The 19,518-nt window shown below is 38.8% G+C and overlaps 3 protein-coding genes and 1 long non-coding RNA gene across 5 annotated transcripts in view; 1 reads left to right on the top strand and 3 right to left on the bottom strand.

The window, feature by feature from the left end:
* LOC145478802 (uncharacterized) overlaps window positions 1–19,518 on the bottom strand; it is a 210,952-nt gene that overhangs the window by 37,358 nt on the left and 154,076 nt on the right. The window lies entirely within an intron of this gene.
* The window catches only part of LOC145478800 (uncharacterized), an 83,981-nt gene that overhangs the window by 25,223 nt on the left and 39,240 nt on the right, over window positions 1–19,518 (bottom strand). Inside the window, exon 8 of one of the 2 annotated variants that reach the window (XM_081456972.1) lies at window positions 17,040–18,808. The exons of the other annotated variant lie outside the window; for it this stretch is intronic. Coding sequence (XP_081313098.1) covers window positions 18,769–18,808 — 40 coding nt within the window. The 3' untranslated portion in view covers window positions 17,040–18,768. Of the gene's footprint in view, window positions 1–17,039; window positions 18,809–19,518 lie in introns of those variants that run through there. 2 annotated transcript variants of the gene reach the window in all.
* LOC145478855 (uncharacterized) lies at window positions 111–5,171 on the top strand. Its single transcript, XR_014048335.1, has 4 exons — window positions 111–269; window positions 3,819–3,881; window positions 4,535–4,612; window positions 5,083–5,171. It is a non-coding gene; the product is annotated as an uncharacterized LOC145478855 (long non-coding RNA).
* LOC145478817 (uncharacterized) lies at window positions 3,659–10,265 on the bottom strand. Its single transcript, XM_081456992.1, has 8 exons — window positions 9,332–10,265; window positions 7,636–7,787; window positions 7,413–7,523; window positions 7,108–7,254; window positions 5,745–6,438; window positions 5,094–5,335; window positions 4,456–4,630; window positions 3,659–3,746 (listed from the first exon to the last, which is right to left on the bottom strand). The coding sequence occupies exons 1-7, from the start codon at window positions 9,576–9,578 to the stop codon at window positions 4,499–4,501; spliced, it is 1,725 nt and encodes a 574-aa protein (XP_081313118.1). The 5' UTR covers window positions 9,579–10,265; the 3' UTR covers window positions 3,659–3,746; window positions 4,456–4,498.

The raw sequence follows: 19,518 nt of genomic DNA, 5'->3' as shown, positions 1-19,518 counted from the left end.
GAGGTCCGTAAAATGGAAGAAGTGCGTTCAACTCGTAATTGCAAATCCAACATGGCTGGCATAGACAGAGCTGAAAACATTCCGTGACAAAAAGTTGGTTAGCACTCGTCTCCATATCTCAGAATGACGTGACGTCATACAGCTCCGTTCCGATGCGACTTCGGACTTCGGAAAAATTATGATATGTGGAAGATAAACATGGCGGACAATCGTGGGAAATCAGTGATAGCTTTGCAACTAGCAGCTATTATTGCGGCGGAAAAGTGACGGTAAGCGATGGATTTTCTACATTTCTCTTTTCTACGGAACTCAGTATCTCAAGATTTTGAGTTAAAGAAATACAGGCATACAAACGTCGTTTTGAAATATGGTACGCGGCCCATACTTCAAAATGACAACCTAAGAAATAGCAATTTCAGGGGCTGCAAAAATATCATAAGGAACTATAGCCAATAATTGTGATCAACTGGTGGCTTCTGGCATCCTCATAAACAGTGAAGGTGGATTTAGGGATTTGGAAATATGCAACAAGGAACTATAGTCAATTTAATTAGCAAATTAAGGTACCAGTCAAATTAAATGTACTGAACACAGCTATCCAAAATGTAGTTAATTGCCAATTTGCATTACAGTAGCTTAAAACTCGATGAAAAGTTAATGTTTTAGAACAGAAATTAAAATGTCAAGTATTCTTCCAACTAACAATCAAGTAATAAAATATTAAACTACGAGGCACCATGGAAGATCTTGTTTCCGGTACACTGTTAACAATGTACACAAACGGTATGGGATCATACAAACAGATAGTATTAGATTTGATCAGAAGTCTCATCATATGGAATTAAACCTGACAAATGCCTTCTCCATCACTTTCTGGCAATTTTATGTGTGCTTAAACACCTAAATTCTGACATCCTTTAACAAAGAAGTGAAGTGTACTAATTTTTACTCATTCCCAAAAAGGTAATTTTGTGAGGGTGAAAGTGTCGATCACACATATTTCCCTATTGGTGTATTTTTTTCAAACATGGATTCTTAATCTTGATATATGATATATATAGAAAATTAATATTGACAGCTATAAATAGCTAGACTAAACTTATAGCCATAATAGACCTTTCCAGTAGGTCAACACTACATATTCATGGTGTTAATTAACAATTATCCACCACTTTCACCAATGCTGAGGTAAAAAAAAACATTATTGTTTTGATATATACCATGTACACAATGCAAGCTGAATAAGCAGCCATAAAATTTGTTCCTCAATAATCAAAGTGAAAAGGGAAGCCATTTTAACCTTTTCTCCATTTGTTCAGAGGTGAATAGTACTTGCTATTCACCTCCCAAGCTAGCCAATCAGAATGCACAGAAAGCACTATTAACTTGTGGGTATATACTAATGATGGTTATTTTCGGTTGACTTATGGAAATGAGCTTTTCTTGCATTCTTGCCCCTACATGTGTCACATCTCCACCTCCTCTTGCTATTTATCACCCAGTTAGGAATGTCCACACAGGTTGGATGATACCAGCCATCACACTGAAAACACTGCACATACTCCTGGTTATCATTTGGCATTCTGCAAACACAGAAGATATCCACTGTTGCTTTGCTGTTGTGTACATGGTATGGTACTCGCCGTGTTGTTTTTGGAAAGGGAACCATCTCCAGTGAGTCGAGGCAGTCGACATAATGTGCACGCATCTTTTCTTGGTCATATGATTGTGTCACTGGGTCTATGCCATGGCACAAATCTGTTGCAAATGCTAGTGCAAACAAGCCACAGTCACTTGAGTTGATTTGCTTTTGAATCTTCTCATTTGTAAACAGTATGGAACCCCCAGTATGCATGAGCAAGCGACAAGAATGGCGGATGGCAATTGGGCTAACTCTTTGAAACAAGCTGTCATATACCTTGATGATTCCAGGCCTACAAGAAATGGTACTGAGACATACCCAATGGTTGCCAGTGTTAATTATTTGCACAAACTCACTTATCGCTGGGGCCACCAGTGTACCAACAATAGCTGGGTAATGCAGACCATCCACAAAAGGAAATTTTGTTTTTAGTAGTAACTGGCCTGCATGAATCTCAGAGTCACACAACCAGTTTGTTTTCTTCAAAATGTGGCCTCTGGCACCCTCATAAAGAGTGAAGGTGGATTTAGGGTCATTTGGGTCCTGGATGTGGACCCATGACTTTGTTTCAGGAGAGTTGTCATCTACAACAATAACTGCAGGAGTGTAGAATTGCTTGATGGGTTGTTGGTTGTTGGTTGTTGGCTTGTTGTTTTGTTGGCTGCTTGCTAGTTTGGTTGGTTGTTGATTCTTGGCATAGTTGGTTGTTGGTTGTTGGGTTTGTTGGTTGTCAGTTCCTTGTTTTTTGTTCAATTGCCTGGGTTGTGCTTTTTGCTTTTGTTGTTTGGCGGTTGTTGTTTTGATTGCTGTTTGGTTGTTGGCTTGGTTTGTTGGTTTTTGGCCCTGTTGGTTGCTAGCCGCTAGCTTAGTTGATTCTTGGCTTGTTTGGTTTTTGTTTGTTGGCTTGGTTTGTTGTTGGTCACTTGTTGTTTGTTCATTCGATTGGAGGATTATTGGTTCTTGGCTGGATTCACTTTTGGTGGCTGGTTTGGTCGGATGTTGGCTGTTTGCTTGGTTGTTTGGTGTTTGTTGGTTAGTTTTTGGCTTGGTTGGTTGATGGCTAGTTGGACTATTAGTTGTGGGCTCATATTTTGGTTTCTTGAAATGATTGGCTGTAGGTACATGTACTTCATCTTTTGTTGGTGATAATTGCCGTTTTTTACCAGTAGGTTGTTGGGTTGTGAAGTGTGGCATTAGTGGTAGTTGCTGTGTTCTTTTTCTTGATTCTGTGGGATTTCTTAACTTCTTGTCTTTCTTTTTCTTCACGTAAATGTTTCCATCAACTGGTACATTTACAAAGTATTGATTTCGCATTATTGATGCACGCTGTCCTACCCTGCTGGCAAACGCATTTCTTTTACGTCGTACTGGGAGAGGTAGGTACTTTTTGGTGGGATGTTCTTTACCTGTTTTCTCATTTTTTTGTTCATTTTTTACCACTGGCATAGTATTTTCATCTGTGACCTGGTAACACAAAAACTTATCATAAATAGAATGCAAGGACTTTCCCAGTTCTTTAAGGGCGCTAATATTTTCAACGTTGTATGTCAAAGATGTTATCTGCTTGAGAATCTCCCTGCATTTCATGGCCTCACTCTTTATTTCACTCGCTACTGTCATCTTTGGCTGTACTCGTGGTTGTGGCACAAAGCTAGGCAGTGGAGGCTCAATTGGATCCTCAGCTATAGAGTCAAGATTGAGATTGCTTTTAAATACGACATCATCATCTAGACAGAGATGTGGATTTTCTCGGAAGCTGTTGGGTAGTGCCTCCCACTTCCAATCTGCATTATGCTGGAAAACAGCAAAGAAGTGCTTGCACAGTAGACCTGTTCGGCTGAAGTCTGGGCAGCTGCACTTGGGCATTTTGTCTTCTCCACCAAAGGATAGGTCATACCAGATGTCTCTGGACTCAGCAGATGCGACGTGGAACTCTCCTTTGCTTTTACCCTCCTTAATTTCATCAGGGCTGATTTCCTCAGCGGCAGATATTCTCTTCATACAGTGGGACAGAAATTGCCTGGGCTTATCCTGCAGGTACTTTGGGATGCTTTGATTGTAACGCTTATATCTTCCACTGCACCTCGTATTTAGTTCCACATACCTAATTTTTGTAAAAAAAGAGGAGCACATAAACTGAATGTTGGGCATTTATTTCTGTTTGTTTCGTTTTCAGGGTATGTATTGGATACACTTTTTCAGAGGGGCACGTTGATAAACTTTTTGCACTAAATTACAGGTAAGGTGAACTGTACTAATTTAAAAGATGTGTACCAAAATTATTAGACCGTTCTCTTAAATGTCTGGGTCTTTTTAATATCACAATAATTCATTAGTTACTTAAGCAACCTCTTAAATGTAACAAACAAAGTGAAATGATGTGAATGATATTTGTACATCCTCCCTTGAGTTAACTTTTCACATTATTCCAATATCATTTCAAAAGTGTTTCATAATAGGGGAGTTGAACACATTCTTCATGAATCTGATACTAACATGAAATTATGTACCAGCAGTAGGTAAGGTGATACTTTAAGAAAGCATGCAATGCTTTTAAAAAAAGTTAATTCATACTAACAAGGCATTTAGTTCAATTTTAAGAGGCAAGTTACAGTTACAGCAGCATAGTAATTGTATCCTGTCTAACAATAATTACATTTGAAGTGGTCTCATCAATGATGTAATTGATCACAATGGCTGTTTTAGGGAAACATGTTTTACCAACAGAAAAGCATGGAATGTGCAGTTTCTTAAGAGTAAATTGTTATTTATTATGAACTTGCAATAATTATTATGAAAAGTATGATGCCCACCTTTGGTATTTGTCAGGTAAGAATTCTGCAACAAGTATGGTTATCATACCACGAGGGTACACTTGTTTCGGTCTTTCAGGTACTGGTACTTGAATGATTCATTTTGGCGTTCTATGCCATTATTGGTGTTTACAGCCACCAAGAATCGCTCTTGACGGTAAGCCCATACCCATCGCTGAAAGTCATAGTAGATATGGAGATTTTTAACATGAGAGTCAGAATGTATAATAACACTAAGGTGGCTATGTGTATACATTATGCATTATGGGGGATGTGAGTAGGACTTAAGCAAGGATTGATACTAAAGAGTTGTTGTACACTTAACTTTGTACGGCCAGGTCAGTAGACTTTTGTAACAGATAACATGTGATATATCAGAATATAAATTTTTTTTTTTTTCATAAAAGCTCATTGGGGACGAATCAAGTATGTCTGTTTGTATGCATAAAGTAACTAAGAACCGCAATTGTGTAGTTTGAGAAGATGCCCCACAATATAAAAGAGAGAGAGAGAAAATAATTGTTTCCTTTAAGATTGTTTTTGAACCCTTTTTGCATCACCAAAATTAAGAAACAGTGTTGATTATGTTATCAGTTTTCTTTTGTTGTTGTACTTTTTTTTCTGTAGTTTAACTGTACCTTGGCTTCTGGCAACCATGTTTTCTCAAACCAGTTGCGTAAGTGAGGATTTGACATCCACAACTCACTAGCCTTCAAGGACTTGAGATTCGTATTAAAGACATCTTCTGTTGCAGACCTTGCCACATCACGAAGCAAGGAAAGGACCTCCTCCCTTTGATGGTGTAAGCCATTGTCTGCTTTACGGAGCCATCTTTCCCAGCATTGCTCACGGTGGAAATCGCAGATATAAGTTGTTGTATCTAGAAATAAATATTTGAGCATCATTGTTCACAATTTTCTTATTACAGCTTTGATGGCAGACAGACAACACAGCTTCCTTGAAGTTTATTTATTTATTTGTTTATTTATTTATTTATTTATTTATTTATTACAATTTAATGGCAGACATAGAAAACTGAGTAATCAGAGAGAAAAAAAAAAAAAATAATAATGAACAAAAAAATTTTTAAAAAAAGCCTTAAGGATAATTTGTAGAAGAGTTGCGTGACCCCATATAAAAACAAATCACCTCATAAAATTATAAACATTGCAATAATCTCACTACAACTGTAAGTGCACAGAAAGGGGGTCAAAAACATTCTTGTATTGTGCATGTGCATAATAATATTCTATGTCATAACAAATTATTGCATCAAAGACCTTACCAACCTTCAAATGTAGACTCAATTGCATTGATTTCTTCATGGCAAAAGTCTGTCATAAAGTACTGGGGTTTCCATATGGGATTCCAGGCACGGAAGATTTTCAGCGCTTCCTCTATTGCAGCTTTTGTTTCCTTTTGGGTTATAAAAGCCCCAACCACTGTATAGTTAACATTGGTTTTAACCACAAGGAAGAACAGTGGAAGCTCGTATCTCATGGTCTTGTATGTGGCATCCAGAAGCATGATTTCATCTCCATATCTGCTCATCAAATGCCTCTGCCAAGCTGTTTGATGAACAAATAGGAGGTTTTGAGTGATAAGAGCTTCAACACTGCCATCTGTGTCAGAGGTGTTGTTAGATGCAGCTTCCGTAGGGGACAGGGAGCAAGGTCTAAAGAAAAAGAGATCCTCAGGATTCTCTTGCTTCCACCCCTTAATTTTCTCCTCAAGATTTTCCTGGTCAACTTTGGATAGCATCTGCTTTACAGTTGCCTTGTACATGTGGTTTCTGATATCCACATCCTTGGGATGATAGCGCCTGTTTGTGACTGGTGGGGGATTCTGACCAGCAAAAAGCTCATTCTTGACATAGTGTCTCAAGTGCCTTTTCATTTCGTCAACTGTTTTGACCCCTTCACCAACAAGTGTGTGGATTTTTTGAACCAGGCTCCTGTCAATGGGTTGTAACATACCACCAATCTATAGAAATATCAATCATATTTTTTTTATTATTATTAACAATAAAATGGTAATTATTTTTCAAATTGGTCAGTGAAGTAAAAATTTGGCTAATTTAGAAAATATTTTTGTCACTGTCTGCAATATTTTTCTATATGTTATAATTTTCGAAAAATATTAATACCTATTGTGCAGTTCCAGAAAATATCCATACTCCTCCCATAGAAAGGATTGGAATTTCCTGCGGGGTTGGGGAGTTCTGTGAGACCAAAATATGACGTATGAAGCTTAATTGCAATTTCCAGAGGGGTGGGGGGTTCTTAGGAAAATTTCCTTCCATCAGGGAGGTATGGATATTTTCTGTAACAACACATTGCAGCTTTAAGCCTTTCCTAATTTATCTGTGGTCTTGAGGAATGACCTTACTACAGTGTCAGTAGGGAAAACATGATGCCTTGCATTTAATTTCTAGTGTACACGTGAACAGACCTGTCTTTTGACATCCTCCATCTTGTGTGATGGGGTTATAATAATAATAATAATAATAAAAATAACAATAAAAATAATAATAATAATAATAAAAATAATAATAAATATGGGGTAATGCTAGAAAAAAAAATCCAGACAAATTTGAAATTACAGTAAAATTAGCTGATCACTCCGTACTCTATTAAAAAACTTTCTTTATACCTCTCCTATGACATGATCTTTGTGGTCCTTCTCCATGGGTAGGTTGATGTAGATTCTCCTTTCAAACTGTGGCCACATTCCATTTTTAATATCCCCCCTGAGTCTATCAGACATGTCCCTCCTGATTCGCTCTGTGTTATCCAAAATCTGCATGACAAAGATGTAATTATATTCGTTGTTCAAACATCACTGAATAACAATAAAGTTTTTGAAAGGGATTAAAACGGAGGTGGAAAGTTAATATTTTCCTTTAATTGTTTTTCTGTTCCATGTTTTAGACTTGCTGTGGAGTTTTAACAGTTTACCTTATATCCTGGAAACTTTATAACTTCTGACATTAAGATCTTTGCTGGACAGCCAAACTTAATTGTGTCTTGGGGTAGAAACCTCCTTTCTCTGAATAAATGATCACCTTCCTGAAATGCAACATTAAATGTCAAGCTTAAAAAAGAAGTGTTTTAAGTTGGTCTTTTGACATTTATTTATGACACAACATGATATAAATGTGAACTGCCTTTCATATTTTACCTTTTGTGTAGAAGACTTGGCCTTTTCATTTTTCTTCCTGTCTGGCCCATGCTGGCAATCAAATATTTTTGATCCAATAATCATGTAAGGAACTCCATCAAAGGGTATTCTCTCTCCTTTAAAAAAGATTTTTCTTGGCTTTCCAAATGGATCTATCAAAATATAATACAAAACTCATTCATTAGCATTATTGCTTGATTTAAATGGATGGACTGTTACCTAGTTTTTTTTATCATTTAGGCGAGAATTCGATATTTTGGCGGGCTTCACACTCATTGCTCAAACAGCAAACATCAGGGCAATGTGCCAGCAAGCACATCATTCTGTTGGTCATCTTGGGTTCTTCCAAAACAATGTGATGTATCCCTATACTCTGTTTTCCCTGTACCCCTGGTTAAGGGGTCGTCATTTGTACTTCGCACCACTGCTTACATAGCTCCTTAACCTTTATATCCAGAAAACATTCGTACACCCTACCACCATGCCATTCCTCCGTGCCTTTTGGGTAGATATCAGTTCAGCTTGTCCTTTCCGTAATTGTTTAATTATTTGATAACCTTTTAGATTCTCTGTGGGATGTATGTGATGGGTTGAGGAGTATTTTCTCAAAGGGATAGAGTTTGGAGTGTGCCAGGTGCATGACCTTGGGGAGTAGAAGTATTAATTGCAGAAAACTGGGGGGAAGGGGTTAATTTCAAATATTTGGGATAGACAGGTATGTGCCACTCAACAGGGTAATTTTTTTTACCTCTCTGAATCAAGAGCAGGGTATAAAAATCCCCCTGGCTCTCTGAAAGAGGGGTAAATTTTACTTAAGCTTAAATGACTCTGGAAAAGGGTTGATTTGCCCATTCTCCCTGATTAGTCGTTTTCCCTAATTGTGTATTCCCACTTCCATAGAACTGTTCTGTTACAAACTCGATTATGTTCCAGTTCCAGTGTAACACAAAGTTTCAATATTTGTATGCAAATCTTGCTTCCACAGTTGCCATATGGTGTTATTTATGAACAGATATAATTACATGGTTAAAACTTGATGTAAGCAGGGAGTAAACTGGAAGAGTGTAAATACATTAGTTTTTATAACTGAACTGGTCATCCTGCATAAATATGTTTCACATTTATGCTTACCTTTAACATTATTAGTAACTGTTAATGCAAAGGGTCTTGGTAGTAGCAGGCAAGTCAAGAATTAAAAGAAAATTAAATGACAACTTTTCAGTTTCAAAGACATGTTTTGACAGAAAGTGCTATCATCTTCAGTTAATTGATGTATGAAGTGTTGGAAGTTGAATTTATAATAAGTAGAAAAATGCTAATTGTGACAAAAAAAATGAAGCAAAGCATAAAAGTGTGAGAATTCAACTTCCAACGCTTTGTACATCAATCAACTGAAGATGACAGTGGGTTCTGGTGAAACCAAGTTTTGTTGTTTTCTTTATTACTATTATTATTATCATTATCATCATCATCATCATCATCATTATTATTATTATTATCGCTGTTATTGTTATTGTTATTGTCATTATTTTTACCTTTATGCTCATTTTTTGGGACAGGGTACCGATTGTCTGAAACAGGGTCGTTAATTCATCTCTTTTTGTCTGGAAAAAGGTCCTTGTATGTATGGCACACCCCCTTAGTAAATTTAAGGGAGTACAACCCCCAACCCCCTACCAGGAGAACAAGGTCTTACCTCCAGATCCAAACATTTTCTCAGATTTATAGCAAGAAAACTTTGTCGTGGTTTCTTGCTCGTATTTCTTCACTAACAGCATGGCTTCCTCAAGCGAATCAACATATCCGTAGTTTGGGTTTTCAGGGCTTTTAAAGATCTCCTGCCATGTGCTCGCTGGGTTTGAAGAGTCAGGATTTGAACCACCAGGACCAAGCGAACTGCTTGCTTCCTCCTTCTCCGAGGATTCATGTTCTAGGTTATCCATGATAAAAAGGCAGCGCCAAGAGGTTTTTTTTTATGCCTTAATAACAGCCCATAAAATTAATCTTAATGAAAGTTCCAAACGCGTGAGCAAAAAAGATTCACAAAAGCCTTAAAGATCATAACAATGCACTCGCTATGACTTTTTCGAAATTGCCCGCGAAAATACCTGCAGTGTCTCTTGGGTTGGCGGAAAACTATACTTCGTCTATTCGGCAAACATTCGTCGGCCATTCGGAACTTATCGGAAGGTCACTTTCACGTATGGCGCCGATTCCATACTTCAATATGACCAACTCGTTTTTGGTTCTGAGTTGATGATCGTAGGTTTTCAAACTCGTTAAGACTCGTATTATTGTTTTCATTTTAATATAAAGCCACTATCAAATGATAGATTGGTGACAAGTCCATGTGAAATATGTACTTGAAGATGAAAACCTGAGTCATTATATTATCTCTTGAAAACCGTAAAAGTCGTAAAAGGCTGTCTCGCTCGGCGAAATAATGAGACACATTATCCTTGCGATGGCAAGCGCCTATATTTCTGAGAAAACGTAACGTTTATAGCCAATGTTAGGCATTTAACACGGTGGTGTGCCGGGTTTTGAATGAACCCGAAGTGGAGCGACGATCGCTTCCGAAGAAGGTCACGAAGATTGGGATGACGTCACGTCATTCTGAAATATGGAGACGAGTGCTGACCCAAAAAGTTTCCCTCCCTCACGAAATGTCACGCGTTTACTCCCTCAACCTCGTTCCCAGGGTCCTCTCTCTTCCTCCCTTCTCGAAGGAGGAAGAGAGAGGATCCTGGGAACGAGGTTGTTACTCCCTTAAATTATTTGACGCACCTTGCTATCCTGTAGAGGAATAACTGGATGTTAGGCCCATCAAACATGATTTCTCTGATTGCAATGGCCAGTTCAAATCAGCTCCACTAAGTCAAGAGAACATGTATTTTGTCTCTTGTCCTAACCAGGGTCCTAAGAGGGAGGGAGGGCGTTGCCCTACATAGGGTGGGGCTTTTAGAGTATTTTTGTCCTAAAAAGGGTCAGGATTTCAAACCCCTAACCTCGCGGCACCCCTATACTTAAACATGGGTCAAGTACCCACCCACCCACCCCGAAGGGGGTCAGACAGCACCAGTTGTTGAACCAAATTCACTTTTCTTGTTTGATGCACCTTTCTAGCTCAATTAGACGAGTTATCCACAAAAACGTCAAAAACAAGTCAAAGATCCGCAAACTGTAAATTATAAGCCAATTAGAATGTGTCAACCACTGAGTTGAGCAGTAACAATTTTCGCGGCAATCTAACCCACGGACTCGTATCTCGCTCCTTCTGTTTATTGCGTCTCGCAGTCTCCCACACAGATATCGTCGCCTTTGATGATTGTATTCGTATCTTGAGCGATACACTGTGCGATTCTGCAAGGTCTTCGCGTTCCTTAATTTGAACACAAGCGCAAATAGTAAGCGAATTTCGTCGCTGCCCTCTTCTGGCGCACAAGGTGATTGCCGCGGAATTACCGGTGAAGTTAATCGCTGATATCTGACATGGCAGCCTTTTCAGACGCTCCTGTTCTCTGCTTCGAAGACTGCATTTCCATTTTATAGCCCAACAAACAGGCCGATGAATTTTACATGTAGCACTATTCAATATGTACTTTTTCATCATAGGAAAGAATTAAACTAAACAAAATGCTAAACAAAACTAACTAAATTACGCGTTCACTTTAAACGCATAATTCAAATAATTATCCGCAATCGGCTTGTCTCGTCGAGTAGGCCTGTTCAAAGGCCATTCCGCTATCGTGTTTCTTTTTCACTTTTCCATTTATCTCCAGATTCGGTTTACAAGCTGCTGAATGTTTCACGGCAGACTTCGTCTTTCCTGATAGCCGTCTTTGTCACAAAACTCACTGAGGAGCTGTAAGTTACGTTTCATTGGTTGGCGGCATGGCCGCGTTGACAATCGCTTCAGTGAGGCGCGAAATCTGCGAATTTCTTTCGAGGCCAAAAAAATCAAAGTTTTTTTATGTGTGAATTCATCATCATTCTTCTAACACCTCGGGGGGAAGGGGGTGGGGAAGCAAGGGGGCTCTCTCCACCTTACACGGTCTCTCGCCACATTTTCAATATGCGTCCACGAGGTAAAGCCAAATCTCCGCCATTCACTCTTAACCGTTCAACGCCTGGTTGTCTTAGGTCTACCACGAATCGTTCCCCATTTTCGTTCTTAAATCTGACCCAAATTGCCTCTATTGAAATGAAAAATAGCGTATGTAGATTCATCGAAATTTAACGAAATTTGGCCATTAAAGCATTTTGTGAGGCTTTTACGTTTTACGAAAATCGAAATGTTTTTCTTGTGATCGACGTCCCATCGAGTAACAGCAGTCGGCAAATTTTCTTTTGTTCAACTTTGAAATGGATTTTCTGAGCAACCAATCATGGATATATCGAAGAAGCCTCACACACTTTGTTAGTCCATCATCTCCTCAGCGATAAATTTAGCCTTAAACAATAGACCTCAATACGAGCCTTTGGGGAATAACTACAGAGTTTGTGGGGTTTCTTCCCCAGAGATTCGTGCCGAGGTCTATTGTGTTAAGCTGAATTTTAATAAATCGAAATTGGTCTAAACCTATATATGATGGTCACCCTTTGGAAATGGCCAGGTGACCGTTATATACAGGTTGGCCGCTGTACAAAGGTTTCCTTTAAACTCCCCTGGAAGTCAATAAATAGCATTTTTATGTGCAAATAATCACTCAATTTACGTTTTACTGACAATAACGAGTAACAGCAACGCAATAAACACGCTAAAAAGGGCCCATAAATTGTCCGTGGTGTACTTTCAGGGAGATGCAGTAAAATTCTACTGGAAGCTAATGAACAACGTTTTTAAGTGGTAAGCACTCAATTTACATTTATTGACAACAATTTTAATGATAAATACGACAAAAATGCCCATAAAATGTCCGTGGTATACCTGGTCTCGAGGTTCCGTGTGAATACATTTTTGAAGGTGACAATTTCTCCTGTAATGCGTCAGTCAATTCCAGCAGTGCCCATCCCTCCCCTCCCCCCCCCCCCCCGGGCTAACTCCCGGGCATTAGCATTTTTGTGAAAAAATGGGCAAATTCCCCGGGGTGGGGACACATAAGCTGTCTAAAAGCCCCGGGGTGGGGACGAGGAAAAAGGGCAAATGCCCAGCCCCCGAAATCGTCGCCTTCCAACACCCCTGCAGTTTTTTTTTATTAATCAGTGAATAAAACGTTCAACTGTTCAGTATTTTAATGTAACGGTAAGACTGCAAGGACAGCAGGACGTGTTAGATGATTCTGATTATATTTATTTCAGAAAGGCGACGCCCAAAGGAATGCCACACAATAACAGGCGAAATGAGGCTCTTTTTATGTAACATTGCTCAAATCACTGAACAGTGAAGATGGCAATTCGCCGCTGAGTTTGTTTTAAAGCTTCCTCGTCTTGATAGGCAGTCAAACGGCTTTACCTCTTCGCGAGAAAGAACAGAAAAACGACAAATCCTATGTTTTTTTTGTTTTTTTTGTAATTTTTATTTTTTTTCAACATTTTGGGTTATAATACATACAATACAACACAAGACATAACACTAGTTACAATACTTACAATACGTCATAACTACAATAGATTACATACAACAAATTATAATTACTAATCGTAGCCTAATTATACCTAAAGAATATACAATGCGTTGTTTACAATAGTGCAGCTACCCAAATACAGAGAGAAAAAAAAAAAAAAAAAAAAGAAAGTAAGTTAGTGACATGCTGAGAAGGAGAAATTACAAATTAAGCTCAACTATTATTAAGAGATGGCATTAGTTTTTCCCACTTTTTGTAATGTTTATAAAGTTGGTTATTTTTGGTAGCTATTTTTTTTTCAATGTAATAAACGGTTTTTGTCTTTGCTAAAAATATTGTTAATGTTGGTTTAATTTTATTTAATTTACATTTATAAATAAAAAACTTTCCTAGCAGTATCAAGTGATTCAGGATAATAAAGTCTTCGTTGTTGTTGAACACTCCAAACAATATATTTTCAAATGTCAAAGTGTCCAAAGATACATTCTGGTTTGAAAGCCAAGAAGAAAAAGCCCGCCAGAAGTCTTTTGTTGTATCACAATAAAAGAGCAAATGTTCGAGGGACTCGACCTCTTTCAAACAAAAGGTGCACATTGGTGATTCAATCATTTTAAAACGGAATAACCTCTCATTTGTGAAAATTATATCGTTTAATAATTTATATTGGAACTCTCTAATTTTTGTTTCAAGTGTGACAGTGAATGGTAAAGAATAAATTTTTTTCCAGTCTTCTATAACCTCTGGATATTTGTCCTTCAACTTCCTTTTGGCGGTTGGAGGAGTTTGTTTCTTTGTTTTAAATCCTTTATACAAAAGTTTTGAAGAGGCTTTCTATGTGGCAATCGACATTAATTTTCCACCATTACAATCCGCTGCAAAGCAAGGACCTTACTCTCTCAAAAGATGGAAGGGTGCTAAGGACGTACAAAGACGAGATGAAACATACGTTTATTCTGGCGCATACCCAATTGGATCACTATGCCACGAAGGTGATTCCCCTAAAAACGCGATTATTTAAGATAAACCCATTGCTGCCAAGATGCTCCTACGACCTGTGCAGTTACTTCGCAGACTGCTGAAACCGTGTAAGGCGTATGCACACGGTGATGGTCAAATGTCCTACGACGAGCTGCTTTCCTTCGGACAAAGCCTGGATCAGTTGCGCTCATTCACGGCAAGAGATAAAATGTTAAAACTGAGAGATTTTAATGGGGAAAAAAATTCGATCCTAAATAGACTGGATACACTGATATAACGTCTCACATCGCCACGTTTGAAGTTCAAAGGAAAGCAAATGGTAATAAATGCGCTTCCACGGAAAAAAACAGACCCTGACGAAGAGACAGATGTGCGCGTTCGAGGGCGTTTTTCGGAGGCTTTAGACCACCATTTTTATCACTACTATCGCAACACTCACCCCGAGTGAAGAATGGCTATTTGTGAAGAAATTAAACGTACTATTGTTGTTGACGACCTAGCTCTGATGTGTTTTAGGGAACATTTAACCCTTCAAGATGACATGAATACATGGCTGCTCTAAACCTTGATGGACACTTTATGATGTTGTTTTTACATAAGAAAGAGCGTTCATTTTCAAACTTCAGAAACAGAAAGGAAATGAACTTGCAGCTTGTTCAGAGTCCGCCATGAGAACCTTTCGCAGGTGTGATCAATTATTTTCCTGTTTAATCAGTTGTAAAAACAAAACAAAAAACCCTTGAGTTTTCGATAATTTGGTCGTTGTTTGAGGAGGTTTAGGGTACAAAATTACATTAAACTTTGTTTTGTCAAGGTTCCTATTACAGCTATTCAAGCTTACTGGTTTGGATTGTAGATAACACTCGCTTCAGTAAGTTCTAAATACGTCAGTGACTGCCAAAGTAGCAAACCAGACGAGAAATGTTAAAGAAGTCACATTGAAGAGCCAAGGAATCATTAAGCACTGCAAATGACAGTATTTCACTTCTTGTTAGTGGTGGCCAGTGGGGGCATAGCCTGAATAGCAAGCGTTCCCGCACGAGGCGAACGTGGGCCGCGCGAAGGAGTTTCTCGCATTCGGGCCGCGCGAAAAATGGGAAGGAGCAAAAAGGTGGAAGGAGCGGGGGTAGGGGAGGAGAGCGAAGGGAACGCTTGCCCGCAAACCCCTCGATTCTGAAAAACCCGTTCGCCCACGAACGGGGCTTCTGATTGGTGCGGCGTGGTATATTTGATTGATAGGTTTGACATGTAGGTGTCAAATTGTTACGCTAACTTGGGATCAAAGAGATCAAAATAGCGGAATGTGTGGAAGATTTTGAATCGTGTTTGAGCGAAGTTTTGTTGAAGCTCAACGAAACCGAGATGGCTTTTTCGTTGAAAAAAGAACAAGAAAGTGCAATGCGCCATCTTTTTAACGGCAAAGATGTAATGCGATTTAAAGTGAAAAACTGAACTGCTTGGACGATATTCATCAAGGGAAGTTCAAGGTTATTTATGCTTCAGCTGAAGCCGCCATGGATAAGCGCTTTCTCGAAGCTCTAAAAACAAAAGATTCGTTATTTCACGAAAATATGGCTGCGTGTATTGTAGACGAAAGTCATACAGCAGAAACTTGGACGGGGCTGAGGTAAGCTTGATCGCCGCTTTAAAATCGCATTTAATATTGTTTACCCCACTTGCTACTATTTTGACAGTAAATAAACCAAGTGATTTCATTATGAAACATGCGAGTCCTTGTAAATAAACGTCTTTTGACTTAATAAGTGTACGTGTGGTATTTGCGGTTGCTTGCCAATTTTTGTTACACAATTGTCGCACTATTTGTTTACTTTCTTCCTCCTGGGGAATTCTCGTTGTCGGTTTGCCGGTACTATCAACGATCACTACTTTAACTTGAAGTGTCCCATCGGTTGGTAAATCATCGATGTTCAAGTTCGAATCAATGCACTCCTTTAAGGCTTGCTGGGACTGTTCAGCTGTTCTTGCAAATAAAGAGTTGCGAGAAGCTTTAGCAGAGTTGGCACGAACAGACTTGCGACAAGGACTGCTGCCCGGCGGAGTTTCGAGCAGCCGCTTGGATGCGTTAATCCTCTGTTTTGGTGGAGTTTTGCAAGCAGCAGCCTCACTGCCCATTGAACTCAGTACGAGCTGGTATAGTGTTCCCAAATTCCTTATTTTGCGAGCGCAAGGATTACATACACGGTCTGAAATAGTTCGTTGTCTTCCACTACTTCGACTCCAACCGCTCTGCAAGTGTCGGCAAGGATTTCTCCTCGTGTATCTTTTCGTTTTGATGGTTTGAAAAGATTTTCTGACGAGATATAGCCAGGTTTACCAGGTTGAGATGCTGTTCCGAATTTAACCTTGAAAGAACACCGACAAATTCTGCAGCGTTCGCTTGGAGTTTCTCGCTCTCGGGTCTTCGACATCTTAAATTTTCCCGGGTTTGACAACTCACATGGAGTATTTGTTTTGAAGGAAGTAAAATTTTACATCCGGTAATCTGTAATTGGCTTACTCAGTGACAGACTGTCAATCACTGAGTGAAATCAACCGTGAAAAGTCGATGGGCACCCTGGTCGATGGGCGGTCGGTGGGCGTTTTTCAGAATCGAAGGGTTTGCGGGTAAGCGTTCCCTTCGCTCCCCTCCCCCACCCCCCTCCTTCCACCTTTTTGCTCCTTCCCATTTTTCGCGCGGCCCGAATGCGAAAAACGCCTTCGCGCAGCCCACGTCCGCCTCATGCGGGAACGCTTGTTACGCAGGCTAGTGCGGGCAATATATCCGGAACTTGTGATCCGTGCTTTGTTTTTTTGTCTATTTTGTTTTCCTCCGGCAGGTCACTTTTTAGTAAAAATGCATAAATAGATACAATGGAGATTTTATTCAAAGAGAAATTATCTAAAGTTTCCTATCTTTCAACTCTGAGTGTATTTCTCTAGCATACTTGATTAATTAAGTGACAGTTTAGAGAACGAAGCTTATGTTTTGTCAATCGCTTCAAGTGAACGAAGTATTATTTTAATACCACTGTAATAATAATAATATTTACATTTTTAAAGGGCGCTTTTCTCAACTCCATGCGACTAACAGCAAATAATTAACTAAATGAAATAGAACAAATAACTAACTAACTAAATTTTGTGATACTGGACCTAAAATTGACAATTAAAGGCACAGTGTCCCTCTTGATTATCGAAAGTTGGCCTTTTTTAATATCGATATCATATTGCCAAATGCTACCAATGATACGAATAAATTGGATAAAAAGATCCTACACAGTAAAATTGAAAAAAACAAGCTTTTGGGGGGAAAAGTGCAGCATTACAAGTGTGGAAGTGGATAGCCGTTCATCATTTTCATTTTGTGACAGGATGGCAAGAGATCAAAATTGACATGCTGGTGGAAAATTTTGTTTTGGTTGGTTTGTTTGTTTGTTTGTTTGTTTGTTTGTTTCTGTTTGTTTTCGTTTCATCATCCTTGGCGTTTTCTTCTTTATTTTGTAATATTAGCAAACTCACAGCAGTAGTAAATAAAACACGATCATCCGGGACAATGTCATTTCAAAGGCGTGTTCCGAGTCATATCAAACACCGGCATCACTAGTCTGTTGCCGCACAAGAAAAAATACAATGTACCGTGCATTACATTAGGCCTCGTCCACACTACGCCGGAGATATTTGAAAATGCAGCTTTATTTCTACAGTTAGGCGTACAGTCCACACTAATCCGTCACCAAAACGGAGCTTTTCAAAACGCTTCTCAATCCGGAAGAATGTGAAAATCAAGGTTTTTGTTTTAGTGTTAAAGTAAAACATTTTGAAAACGGAGCTTTTCAAAAACGATCACGACACGATCATATGATTCCCCTGACCGAGTTTTCCTCAAACGCAAATCCAAAATGACCAGTGATTTTAAATTTCTCCGGGGTAGTGTGAGTGGACGGAAAACATTTGATGCGTTTTCAGAGTGAAAACATCGTTTTCAAATTTCTCCGAAGTAGTGTGGACTCAGCTATCAGTTAAACCGTGACTCCATTCATACCCTTCTACACCGCCAAGGTATCATTGGCCACGTCTAGACTTAACTCGAACATATACACTAACGGCTAGAAAATCACATCATTTACCTGTAATAAAAACTTTTCAAAATCCTGGATACAAGAAAACGATTCTGCGCCTTTCATCGTCTGTTTTACAGTCAATCGTGAGTTTGTGACCAAGTATAATTCCACGAAAAGTTTAACAAATTGACGTCAGTTCTTGAGGCGTCTGTCTTGTTATTGATCATGAATTACATCATAACACTGTCAAAGTAGCTGTGGAGCCAAGAGGCGATAGCCGAGTGGATCCGCAGACAACTTGGACAATGTTATGACGAAATTCATTGTCAATAACAGGACAGACGCATGAAAAACTGACGTCAATTTATTTTTTACGATAACAAACTGTCAAATTGTCCGCTCTCGCTCGTTGCCGCATCGCATAAATTATAAATTCATGTGTTTGTCTGCTTAATGACAATGAAAATTAGCCAATGAGCGCGCGAGAATTTCTGCATTTATCGTTAAAAATATTTCGAGTGTTTGTTTCATGTCAGAACCAAGCACTCAATAACGGACCCAGAGGTGCTGAAAGCAGGAGGAAGAGTGAAGGTGATTTTCAGACCTTTGGCATCGAGTCTTTATGACCGCAAGTTAGACCGACACGGTGTCTGTCGGTCAGGCAGACGAAAGAGTTAAGAAAGTTAACTACCCACACCTTTTCCTGTAAATGATGTATCTTACCTTATAAGGCTATTTATCTGAACGACGAACGGTTTTATAACTCTACACTCAAAGTTATCCACGATATTTTGTTTGGTTCTTTTTTTCTTGCTTCTTGAAAACCAGGAAATTTCCACCAATAAGATCACTTGGAGCTGTGTGAGATATAGAACTATCAAGACTTTACCAAGAGACTTAGTGGAAGCTGATAGCTTCCAGCTATTCCGATCCAAGCTCAAATTGTATCTGAATGTTTAATTAAGGATCCTTGTTTTTATATATTTTCTGTATTTCTCGTATTATTTTAGGGAGTTTTTACATAGGGTTTACCTCACAACTTCCTTTTCGAGACGCCTTTTCTTTTTTATCTTATATATACTTTTGTAACTTTGCGTCTTGAATAAAGAATGTATGTACGTACGTACGTACGTACGTACGTACGTACGTACGTACGTACGTACGTACGTATGTATGTATGTATGTATGTATGTATGTATGTATGTATGTATGTATGTATGTATGTATGTATGTATGTATGTATGTATGTATGTATGTATGTATGTATGTATGTATGT

This window comes from Orbicella franksi, chromosome 2 (assembly GCF_964199315.1).
Source record: "Orbicella franksi chromosome 2, jaOrbFran1.1, whole genome shotgun sequence".
Lineage (NCBI taxonomy): Eukaryota > Metazoa > Cnidaria > Anthozoa > Scleractinia > Merulinidae > Orbicella > Orbicella franksi.
Note: the sequence above shows the minus strand (reverse complement) of the source record. Positions and strands in the feature narration are given on the sequence as shown.